This window comes from Cherax quadricarinatus, chromosome 75 (assembly GCF_038502225.1).
Source record: "Cherax quadricarinatus isolate ZL_2023a chromosome 75, ASM3850222v1, whole genome shotgun sequence".
NCBI classification, from domain to species: Eukaryota; Metazoa; Arthropoda; class Malacostraca; order Decapoda; family Parastacidae; genus Cherax; species Cherax quadricarinatus.
Genome location: NC_091366.1, coordinates 1,290,240 through 1,303,261, shown reverse-complemented (window position 1 = coordinate 1,303,261; position 13,022 = coordinate 1,290,240). Strand labels below are relative to the sequence as shown.

At 42.7% G+C, this 13,022-nt stretch overlaps 1 protein-coding gene across 4 annotated transcripts in view; it reads right to left on the bottom strand.

Annotated features, from left to right (window-relative positions):
- Positions 1-5,882: 5,882 nt before the first annotated feature.
- Positions 5,883-13,022, bottom strand: part of LOC128705625 (glucose dehydrogenase [FAD, quinone]) — a 73,355-nt gene continuing 66,215 nt past the window's right edge. For 3 of the 4 annotated variants that reach the window (XM_070100870.1, XM_070100871.1, XM_070100872.1), the window contains one exon: positions 5,885-11,977. In XM_070100870.1, coding sequence (XP_069956971.1) covers positions 11,827-11,977 — 151 coding nt within the window. In that variant the 3' untranslated portion in view covers positions 5,885-11,826. Of the gene's footprint in view, positions 11,978-13,022 lie in introns of all 4 variants that reach the window. The other variant, XR_011394104.1, reaches the window with a different exon arrangement.

Below are 13,022 nucleotides of genomic sequence, written 5' to 3'. Positions count from 1 at the left end.
TATGTCCTAGAATCTGTATTGATAAAGCCACTGGATGGCGAAACGTCTACTACAATAAAGATATCCAGATGTTGCACATGTGTCTTAACTTTCATATTGTCGGTATTTTATACCTTTCTTTGCACAACTTGTCAGACACTGCAACATCATGGAATCTTGGTTCAGAGGACATCTACAAGACCTTCTTCACGGCTGCTGCAACTAACCCATCTCTTTGGGAAGGACCTACTTCCACTGGGGAATCCCGCCTACCAGTGACTGACCTCGTCTGCTGCCCGTCCCATTCACTGACGCCTATAAAAAGCGCCAGTCTTCTTGCCTTTGCTCCAGACTCTCCTCCACCACGATGCTGTGAACACTAACTCCAAGGCCGAGGGACTGATTACCTCATCTTTTGTATATAGTTCTACTGTCTTCCTATTATGTCCTAGAATCTGTATTGATAAAGCCACTGGATGGCGAAACGTCTACTACAATAAAGATATCCAGATGTTGCACATGTGTCTTAACTTTCATATTGTCGGTATTTTATACCTTTCTTTGCACAACTTGTCAGACACTGCAACATCATGGAATCTTGGTTCAGAGGACATCTACAAGACCTTCTTCACGGCTGCTGCAACTAACCCACTACCTTCTTCGTTTACACGGACACATTCACTCAAGGCATGCAATAGCTAGTAAGGCCCTTGCGGGCCTCTACAAGCTGAAACATGCCTCTCAACGCACCAAACTACACCTCTACAAATCCCTATTACGTCCTCTGATAACTTACTCTCCTCTAGCCCTCTCTCTTGCAGCAAAAACAAACTTACTTAAACTGCAGCGTGTCCAGAACAAGGCGCTGCGCTGGGTGTTTGATGTCAGATGGGAGGAGTTCGCCACAAGCGAGTCTCTCCATGCCCAGTTAGACATCCCTGCGCTGAATCTGTACTGGAAGAGGCTCAGTGACAGACAGATAGACAAACTTGAGACACGACATGACTACTGGACCTCTCTCCTTGACGAAGACATTCGCAGACCCACAAACCAACACAACCTTTTCTACTCCTTGCATGATCCTGCTCCTAACCCTACTTACAAATAACCTTGGATCCACTGACAGGTACCTTCTAAGACCATTCTCTGACCCACGTTTGCCTTAGCATTTTTGGGTTAAGACATGGCCCAGTTCTACACTCCTCTCTAGCCCTAAACGTCGCATGTCCATTCCTCCTCGCTCACCCCACTGGAGTCCTAACAGAAGAGCCTGAATTTCTCTTCTCAATATCTGTCCCACGATCGCCTTCGCTGCTGGGTTAAGCCCTGGCTCATTTTCTACGACTAAGAACACTCCTCTCCAGCACTATTCTTCGTCTGTCCCGTCTTCCCCGCTCATCCCATTTGGGATCTTACCTGAACTTTCGTTCGTTCGTTCGTTCGCTTGATCTTCAGATAGTTCCTGACTATGGAACTGAACTTCTCCAGGCCGAGGGACTGACAACCTCAAATTCTACGACTTCAAGGGTGATGGACTGATTACATCGTCTTCACATCTCTACTGTTCCTGCCTACTTTCTGTATTCGACTGAAGAAGCCTACTGTGTAGGCGAAACGTTTCGGAATAAAGTTGTCTAACTGTTGCATATGTGTCTTACCTAACTACCTTGGGGAACTCCACATGTTATCGGCAGGGGTTCTGATTCTGTTTTGTTGATTTTGACAATTTGTCTCCTGTTGCTAAGGTAGGACTTAAACCAGTCTACAGAACCTATACCGATAGCTTGAAGTTTCTTACATAATATATTGTGGTTGACAGTATCAAAGGCCTTTTGCAGGTCTAAGGTTACCATACCTATGAGGTTCCCCTTTGACATTTCAGTTCTCAGGTAATCCATCAGATTAATAAGGGAGGTGTCGGTTGAGTAGGATCTTCTAAAGCCCGATTGATAGCTATGGAGAATGTTGTTGTCATTAAGGTACTTAACTACTTGAGGTTATAGAGTCTAAAATCTTGGGTAGCTTGGCAGGGGTACAGCGCTGTATAGCCCTTGTGGCTTAGCGCTTCTTTTTGATTATAATAATAATAATTGGAAGGGGTATTGGACAAGTTGTGAGTAGACCTTCTGCAGTGTTCTATGTTCTTATGTGGGATAGCGATGAAGAAGTTTCTTGGCGAGTGGTTCAGCTATGTTATAGAAGCCATTGTTCTGGTTGAAATTGTTGGTTATAGAGATAAGCGATGATTCCAGGATTCTTCGGTATTGAGTGTTGTATTCTGTGGCGATAAGTCTTGAGTTTCTGTAGTTAATTAAATGGTTGTGTGAATTACGGTGTTGTACACAGGCATTCCTGCTTGCATATTGGTGTTCTGAAATACGTGTTTGGAGGTCTCTTGATATTTCGCCCACATATAATTTGTTGCAGTTATTACAAGGGATTGTGTATACCCCTGCAGAGGATGGAAGCTTGTCCTGTCTACTACTGGTGATGTCCTTGATGGTCGTGGTTGTGGAGGTAGATACTTGGAATGATGTATTGGAAAAGATGTTGGAAACATGTTTGGCAATGGAGTTGGTGGGGAGGACTATGTATCTCTTCTCGGCAGTGTCTTCTCTGGGTGTGTTGAAGATGTTTAATGCCCGCCGTCTGCAGTCTCTGATGAAGTGACGAGGATAGTGGAGTTTAGAAAATACTTGTTCAATTATAGTGCATTCTTCCTCAAGGAACTCATTGCTGCAGATTCTGAGTGCACGTAGGAAGAAGCCTATAATTACACCACGTTTATTTTGGTGTCGTGGTGAGAGTAGAAGTGGAGAAGATCGTTTTGGTTGGTGGGTTTTCGATAGACTTTAAAACGAAGTTCGTGGTCAGCTTTGCAGAGAAGAACATCAAGGAAAGGAATAGTGTTGTCGACTTCTTCAAGTGTGAACTGGATTGAAGGCTCGACCTGGTTGAGCTTGTCTTGGAGAGCTTGAACGTTGAAGCGTTTAGGAGTTATGAGGAGAATGTTCTGCTGATGTTCTGCTCTGCAAAGCTGACCACGAACTTCGTTTTAAAGTCTATCGAAAACCCACCAACCAAAACGACCTTCTCCACTTCTACTCTCACCACGACACCAAAACCAAACGTGGAGTTAACTATTTTAGTATAAATAATGGTGCCTGTTGCAAGGATAAGATTGTGGATAATCATATAATGTTCTCCGATGCACGAGATTATGTATCTCATGGAGAGGCACCCTGTCCCTCTCTGTGAGTTTAGTTTAGTTTAATATGTTTATTATGCACCCCATACCCATCCTGTGGGCGGTAGTCAAAAGATTACAGAGGTACATAATTGGTCCAGGGACTGGACTCCAAAGTTTTGATAGCTGAGCAAGTTACAAAGGTAATGAACTAGATCTGGTCATAATCATGACCAAGTTACAAAGGTAATGAGCTCCAGGTTGAGCTGGTCACACTCATGAATAATTGCAAAGGTAATGAATCATAAACACATTAATCATGAGAATTTACAAAGGTAATGAGCTCCAGGTAGAGCTGGTCACAATCATGACAAGTTTCAAAGGTAATGAATGATAAACACGTTATGACATGATTACAATCATAGACAAATTACAGAGTAATGAGCAGTTAACAAACATAGTAGGGAATTCATCCAATGCCCCAACAACAGATGTTGCTAGGTGCCTGTCTCTCCTCGGTATACAGCCATTGCAAACAGCAGCAAGTTGCCCCGGGATCTGCTGCTTGCACGAGCACCATCGACCCTCCCCAAGAGGTCCAAGAAGCCAGTGACTCCGTTAGCAGCCCGATGGAGAGCTGCCCAAGGGACATGTCAGCGTCCTGGTGGACGCCAAGTTGATTGAAGATCCCAGGCCCTCGTGTGCACGGATGTTGAAGCTTGAGGAACTGAGTACACACTGCCTGTGGCACACCTGGCAGCTGCAGTGTCAAGTTCCAGTATCGATTAGCCACATTCTGTTAGACTGCCCTCTCTATCAACGAGCACGCAGAATTTACCTCCAACGTCGTCTTCGTTCTACTACTCTCTCTTTACCTTCCCTTCTTGCTGATGGACCCTCCTTTAATCTTGACTCCGCCAGGCCCGGTGGCCTGGTGGCTAAAGCTCTCGCTTCACACACGGAGGGCCCGGGTTCGATTCCCGGCGGGTGGAAACATTTCGACACGTTTCCTTACACCTGTTATCCTGTTCACCTAGCAGCAAATAGGTACCTGGGTGTTAGTCGACTGGTGTGGGTCGCATCCTGGGGGACAAGATTAAGGACCACAATGGAAATAAGTTAGACAGTCCTCGATGATGTACTGACTTTCTTGGGTTATCCTGGGTGGCTAACCCTCTGGGGTTAAAAATCTGAACGAAATCTTATCTTATCTTGACAACGACTGATTTACTCCACAAACTCTGTTGATGATACCTTTCACGCTCCCCTCAGCCCTTTCTAGTTCAGTCTCTTGCTGCCCTTTACCCTTTCACCATCCACGGCCCCGCTGTTATCCGTAACCTATTATTCATCCATCTCCCCTTTGCCACCTGATGCCCTCGCTTCCTGCCCTGCAGCACTGTATAGCCCTTGTGGCTTAGCGCTTCTTTTTGATTATAATAATATGGTCCATAATAACCAACAAATTTATTTTAGCATGATACGTGTTTGTACAAGAGTGTAATAATTTAGTGAACATGCCAAAAGCATCTTTATATGCAGAGAATTTCGGGCAAATTTAACACTAATTTAGATTAGTAAGGCAATAACATATGGTCATTAGGTGCATTACAGTGAATACACTGTATCAAATGCTTTCCGTAGGTCTATCAAGAGCCCCAGTGAATATTCATTTTTATCAAGGGCTGTATATAGTAGTTCAATACAATAAGTGTCAGGGGCCTGAGACTGTTCAACTGCCTCCCAGCATACATAAGGGGGATTACCAATAGACCCCTGACTGTCTTCAAGCAGGCACTAGACAAACACCTAAAGTCAGTACCTGACCAGCCAGGCTGTGGCTCGTACGTTGGATTGCGTTCAGCCAGCAGTAACAGCCTGGTTGATCAGGCTCTGATCCACCAGGAGGCCTGGTCACAGACCGGGCCGCAGGGGCGTTGACCCCCGGAACTCTCTCCAGGTAATTTGTATAGGTCTGATCATCACTATTACCTGGAGTTTACCTGGAGAGTTCCGGGGGTCAACGCCCCCGCGGCCCGGTCTGTGACCAGGCCTCCTGGTGGATCAGAGCCTGATCAACCAGGCTGTTGCTGCTGGCTGCACGCAAACCAACGTACGAGCCACAGCCCGGCTGATCAGGAACTGACTTTAGGTGCTTGTCCAGTGCCAGCTTGAAGACTGCCAGGGGTCTGTTGGTAATCCCCCTTATGTGTGGCTAAAAATACAGGCAGGGGCCCGAGACTGTTCAACTGCCTCCCAGCACACATAAGGGGGATTACCAACAGACCCCTGGCAGTCTTCAAGCTGGCACTGGACAAGCACCTAAAGTCAGTTCCTGATCAGCCGGGCTGTGGCTCGTACGTTGGTTTGCGTGCAGCCAGCAGCAACAGCCTGGTTGATCAGGCACTGATCCACCAGGAGGCCTGGTCACAGACCGGGCCGCGGGGGCGTTGACCCCCGGAACTCTCTCCAGGTAAACTCCAGGCTCTTACTTTTTTTACAGTGCTTCACTTTACAGCATTTCCCTAATACGACGGTTTTCACTTACATCCATTCTTCATTTATTCAGACTTCCTACAATAAATATATTCACTACTCTATAAGCTAAGGATGAAAATATTTTAAGATGATTAATGTGTAATCTATATTCATTTTTTAGGCCTAGCTCTATTGCTCACTTAAAACATGATAGGTAATAATGGTAGAGTTACCGACAAAATGTTATGTTAATGGACACAGATGACACTGTTATTAGGGTTTTATATGCATTTGACAATGAAAAATGACTATGGTTCACTTTATAGCAATTTTTGCTCTAGGCTGGAATATTGCTGCACACTAACAGCACCTTTCAAGGCAGGTGAAATTGCCGACCTAGAAAATGTACAGAGAACTTTCACGGCGCGCATAACGGAGATAAAACACCTCAATTACTGGGAGCGCTTGAGGTTCCTAAACCTGTATTCCCTGGAACACAGGTGGGAGAGATACATGATTATATACACCTGGAAAATCCTAGAGGGACTAGTACCGAACTTGCACACGAAAATCACTCACAACGAAAGCAAAAGACTTGGCAGACGATGCAACATCCCCCCAATGAAAAGCAGGGGGTGTCACTAGCACGTTAAGAGACCATACAATAAGTGTCAGGGTTCCTGACCAGCCGGGCTGTGGCTCGTACGTTGGTTTGCGTGCAGCCAGCAGTAACAGCCTGGTTGATCAGGCTCTGATCCACCAGGAGGCCTGGTCACAGACCGGGCCGCGGGGGCGTTGACCCCCGGAACTCTCTCCAGGTAAACTCCAGGTAAACAGCAGTAGCCTGGAACCTAACCTGCTGTATAAGTGGGGCCCTACAGTAGCCTGGAACCTAACCTGCTGTATAAGTGGGGCCCTACAGTAGCCTGGAACCTAACCTGCTGTATAAGTGGGGCCCTACAGTAGCCTGAAACCTAACCTGCTGTATAAGTGGGGCCCTACAGTAGCCTGGAACCTAACCTGCTGTATGAGTGGGGCCCTATGTAGCCTAGAACCTAACCTGCTGTATAAGAGGGGCCCTACAGTAGCCTGGAACCTAACCTGCTGTATGAGTGGGGCCCTACAGTAGCCCAGAACCTAACCTGCTGTATAAATGGGGCCCTACAGTAGCCCAGAACCTAACCTGCTGTATAAGAGGGGCCCTGCAGTAGCCCAGAACCTAACCTGCTGTATAAATGGGGCCCTATGTAGCCTAGAACCTAACCTGCTGTATAGGAGGGGCCCTGCAGTAGCCCAGAACCTAACCTGCTGTATAAATGGGGCCCTACAGTAGCCCAGAACCTAACCTGCTGTATAAGAGGGGCCCTGCAGTAGCCTAGAGCCTAACCTGCTGTATAAGTGGGGCCCTACAGTAGCTCAGAACCTAACCTGCTGTGTAAGTGGGGCCCTACTGTATTCAATACACTTGTAAGCCATTTCGATATTTTATTTACACTTAGGATATTAAATCAAATTATTTCAACAAAGGTATTTTTATTTTAACTTGTCAGTAATAAATATATGAAAACATTTACAAAGATTTAGCCAAGAACATATTTAATATCTCGTGGGGGGGCGGGAAGGCAGGAAGAAAACAGAAATAAGTTATAATAAAATTAAATCTTCTCTGCTGTATGACTTTTGGGTTTAGTGCTTACTGTATTATTTTAACTCACGAAACTGTAATAGCATGAATGCAAACAAACCCCGGACCGGCTGTGGCTTGAACCCATGGCAAGCAAGTCATAAAACTCCAGGCCAGTGCGTTAACCACTGACCTGGAGTCTTAGACTCACTTGCCTTGGATTCAGAACCCAGGCTCTGTGATTTAAATATTAAGACTATGTAGACTACAGTTATGTTTACTAGAGGATGATCTTGATTTACAAAATTTCCAAAGTTACGCTGACCCTAGTGGGTTTAGCACTTGGTTTTATAATAATAATAATAATCCATAGTTACACTGCACTGTCTAGCTACATTAATCTATAAGATATTTTACAATGTGGCTAAAGCTCCCGCTTCACACACGGAGGGCCCGGGTTCGATTCCCGGCGGGTGGAAATTTCGACACGTTTCCTTACACCTATTGTCCTGTTCACCTAGCAGCAAATAGGTACCTGGGTGTTAGCCGACTGGTGTGGGTCGCATCCTGGGGGACAAGATTAAGGACCCCAATGGAAATAAGTTAGACAGTCCTCGATGACGCACTGACTTTCTTGGGTTATCCTGGGTGGCTAACCCTCCGGGGTTAAAAATCCGAACGAAATCTTATCTTATCTTATCTCTTGGTTAACACAGCCAATATAGAGGATAACTTTGATGACATGTTCCAGAACAAACTTTTACTGGTTAGACATTCAGGAAAAAGTAAGATTCAAGTGGGACAATAATGGGAATTTTCCAGTTAATTTATGTAATATACTATATTTTTTATGCAGTTTGGTCTTACCTAATTTATACATTGCATGAATTATGGCCTACTTATGTAACATAGTTCACTTGAAAGTCTCAAGAATAAATATCTGATATTTCATATTTTATTTTTATACAACCAAAATTTATTATCTTCTAACCTGGATGACCTTGGTGTGGATAGGAAGGTAATGGCTAATATCGTGTCCTTCCATTTTACATAATGAGTGACATAGCCGGGCTCTGAGACAGTAGAAAGACTCTCCAAACTCATCAACGATAGTTTTATTTTTTTCTGCCTTATACAAAATGTAGTCTACATGTATGTAATTATGTATGTATCTAATACAGTATATTCAATTGTACCTATATCAATATAGAGTTATAGTGTGGCTCGTACGTTGGTTTGCGTGCAGCCAGCAGCAACAGCCTGGTTGATCAGGCTCTGATCCACCAGGAGGCCTGGTCACAGACCGGGCCGCGGGGGCGTTGACCCCCGGAACTCTCTCCAGGTAAACTCCAGGTATTAGTCTGCCTGAAATGCCTAGGCATGTTAGTGGCCTTCTTTGTAATTAATATTTTATAATATATAAACCACACATTGTAAGCTTTACAAGGAAACAGAAATTTTGATTTTTGATTTTTTTATTTTGATTAAAATACTGTTAAGTAGAAAAGAAAGCCACTAACATGTGGGGTATTTTAGGAAGTACATCAAACCTGGGCAGGAGCAGGTCATCAGCAAGATAGTTAAGAGTTTTGTAGATGAATGGTTCAGAGAACCGACATGTTGATAAATTAGACACATGTGCAACTTTTGGGTATCTTTATTGAGGAAACGTTTCGCCACACAGTGGCTTCATCAGTCCATACGTAGGAGAAACTTGAAGAACAGGAGGAGAATGAGGTAATCAGTCCCTCAACCTTGAGTCGATGTGTTCAGTCCATCAATCTTCACTTGAAGGGTCTGGTATATGATAAATGTCCTGTTGTCCCCATCCTAAGTTGCAATTTGGCAAGTTTGAAGTTGTTGTTCCATATATGTGTCACTCTTAGTATCTAGTTTGATATCGTTATTGTATGAGATCATCTCTGTTATGCTTAGTGTGTCTGTAATTCTCAATCCCGTGGTCTGGTAGGCAATGCTCTAGTCTCTCACACTGAGTGTCTGTGGTTTGATTTCGGCTGGGTGGAAACACTGGGCATGTTTTCTTACACCCGAAGTCCCCGTTCACCTAGCAAGTAAGTAGGTACCAGGGTGTCAGTTGATTGGTGTGGATAGCATCCTGGGGGACAAGACTGAAGGACTCCAATGAAAATAAGACAGACAGTCCTTGATGACTCACTGACTTTCTTGGGTGGCTAACTCTCTAGGTTAAAAATCCGAAAATCTTAGCCTGGCAAACTAGAAATTTTAGAAGTGTTTTTTTATTCTCCAGCTAACTGAACTTGAGTCATGGAGGTGGGAGGTACAGTGCCTGTACTATGAAGGTGTGAGGAAGTTGTGGTTTGGAGGGACATCTGAGCTATATAATGTCAGTGCACTTCTGGCAAGACAGTGACTGAGTGATCGTGAAAGTGTTTTCTTCTTTATCAAGTCACCCTACCTCAGTGGAAGACAACCAGAGTGTTAAAAACCTTTTTTTATGTGTAGCAGTTTATGCTTAACACAGTAGTGATGTACAAGAATAAATAATAAATATTTGTAATAAATATTTGTAATAAATACATATTGGCAGTTTGGAGGGATATGTTATATATTTTTATATATGCTTCTAAACTGTTGTATCTGGGTACCTCTGCAAAAAGTGATTATGTATAAGTGAGATGAAAGTGTTGAATGATGATGAAAGTATTTTCTTTTTGGGGATTTTTTTTCTTTTTGGGTCACCCTGCCTCAGTGGGAGATGGCCAACTTGAAAAAAAAAATGTATTATGCATACACATATGTATATGTTCTCCATGGGGAAGTGGAACAGAATTCTTCCTCTGTAAGCCATGCGTGTTGTAAGAGGCAACTAAAATGCCGGGAGCAAGGGCCTAGTAACCCCTTCTCCTGTATAAATTACTAAATTTAAAAAGAGAAACTTTCGTTTTTCTTTTTGGGCCACCCTGCCTTGGTGGGATACGGCCGGTTTGTTGAAAAAAAAAAATATGCATATGTACTGTTTTACATTACTGCATTAGCTTAATTTGATCAGAGTATTTCAGCTTCATGATTTAAGTTCCCTGATCATTTAATCTGACATGTTAATTGTAAGGTCTTATGCAGTCTGACAGCTTTTATATTTTTACACTTGCTTAAGTACTCACCTATTTGTGGTTGCAGGTGTGCCACAAGCAGTGTGTACTCAGTTCCTCAAGCTTCACCATCCGTACACACGAGGGCCTGGGATCTTCAATCAACTTGGAGTCCACCAGGACGCTGACATGTCCCTAGGACAGCTCTCCATCGGGCTGCTAACGGAGTCACTGGCTTCTTGGACCTCTTGGGGAGGGTCGATGGTGCTCGTGCAAGCAGCAGATCCCGGGGCAACTTGCTGCTGTTTGCAATGGCTGTATACCGAGGAGAGACAGGCACCTAGCAACATCTGTTGTTGGGGCATTGGATGAATTCCCTGCTATGTTTGTTAACTGCTCATTACTCTGTAATTTGTCTATGATTGTAATCATGTGATAACGTGTTTATCATTCATTACATTTGAAACTTGTCATGATCTTGACCAGCTCTACCTGGAGCTCATTACCTTTGTAAATTCTCATGATTAATGTGTTTATGATTCATTACCTTTGCAATTATTCATGAGTGTGACCAGCTCTACCTGGAGCTCATTACCTTTGTAACTTGGTCATGATTATGACCAGATCTAGTTCATTACCTTTGTAACTTGGTCATGATTATGACCAGATCTAGTTCATTACCTTTGTAACTTGCTCAGCTATCAAAACTTTGGAGTCCAGTCCCTGGACCAATTATGTACCTCTGTAATCTTTTGACTACCGCCCACAGGATGGGTATGGGGTGCATAATAAACATATTAAACTAACTTAAGTCTCGGTTTTACGGTGATCCACAATTACTACCAGCAACAACAAAGTTAACATTAGATTCACATTTCTTATAAGAGAAGTTATCACCTGAGTGTATAACAACTTAGTGAAAACTTCCTAGATAAGATATATGGTACATATAGTATATGACTTCTATTACAGATATTTCTGAATGAAGTCAGGTCTGCTAGACCTCTCCAGTGTTGTTAGGTAAAAGTACACAGATGCAACTAATGTGAGATTATATTGTGGCAAAACATTGTCACAATATAATGTAACATTAGTTTCATGTGTATCCATTACCCTAACATTTTGTTGGTAATTCTACCATTATTACCTATCAGTGTTGCTTGATGAGACTAGTTTGGTACAGTCACATGTCTGTTACTTTCTGAGGTTATCTTTGTCTAGGTATTCTGCTGTTGTATCAATACGTGGGTGGGAATATGTGGTTTCAGTAAGGACATGCCTTGTATGGGCCAGTAGGCATGCTGCAGTTCTCCTCTATTTTTAAATTCAGTAGGTGAGGCTTCTTTGGTGGTTCTGCTTGATGAGATTAAAACACAATGGTTCATATAGAATTGCTTGATAAACTTGGGTATGCTTGAATTTTCCTGCAATTCTTCATTAGCATGATAGTTTTATCTTCATAAAAATTTTGGCTCTCAGTTCTGGTGTTATATATGCCCTTCCAAAATCTTCCACTCTTCCTTGATCATGTCACTGGCCTTTTCAGCAATCATAATAGTGGGGGCATTAGTATTACCGCTGGTGACAAAAGGCATAATAGAGGCATCCACCACTCGGAATCCTTTCAGTCCCCGGACCCTGCCAAAAATAAATGCAAAATTAATGATAGTTATTTTCTGGCTCATATTTTTAAGCCAAAAGCCTAGAGTTATATATTACAAGAAATAGTTCACGATTCTGGCCCAGTAAAACTACAAATACATTATAAAGAAGTCTATTACTGCTGTACTTTGAAGACAGAGTCAGTCAAACAACTCAAGCTGTCCTGAAAATATATATTTTTTTTTTAACAAGTCGGCCATCTCCCACCGAGGCAGGGTGAAAATATGTATATCCTTTCCAAAACCTTCTCTGCTGCCTTGACAAATCAATTTTTTCTGAATAAGAATGATATATAAATATGTAATTTTGATTCTAATCTTGCTTAATCAGCTTACATTTAATTATTATTATTATTATTATTATTTCAACACAACTGTCATCTCCCACTGAGGCAGGTGACCCAAAAAAAGAAGAAACATAGTTTTTCCTATTTTTACATTTACTAATTTATACATAAGGAGTTAATGAGTATTATTTATCATTACAAAGTAAATAATTTTGTGATGTTCCAAGTGAATTTTATTGAGTTATTGCAACACCAGCTACACCAAGCTTGTTTTAAGCATTACTATAAGACTGCATACATGGAGAATAAAAAACTAGTACAGTGGACCCCCGCTTTACGATCAGCTCCCAATGCGACCAATTATGTAAGCGTATTTATGTAAGTGCTTTTGTATGTGTATGTTTGGGGGTCTGAAATGGACTAATCTAATTCACAATACTCCTTATGGAAACAAATTCGGTCAGTACTGGCACCTGAACATGCTTCTGGAATGAAATAATATTGTAAAATGGGGGTCCACTGTACTCACTAAAGGATAAAACATCAAGATGGTAATGTTGAACTGGTGGAGTTCCACAAGGATCAGTGTTGGTACCAACATTGTTTAGTGTATATTAACCCTTTGAGGGTTTTGGTCGTACTAGTACGTCTTACGCGTAGGGGTTTTTGACGTACTAGTACTCATAAATTCTAGCGGCCTCAAATCTAGTGGGAGAAAGCTGGTAGGCCTTCATA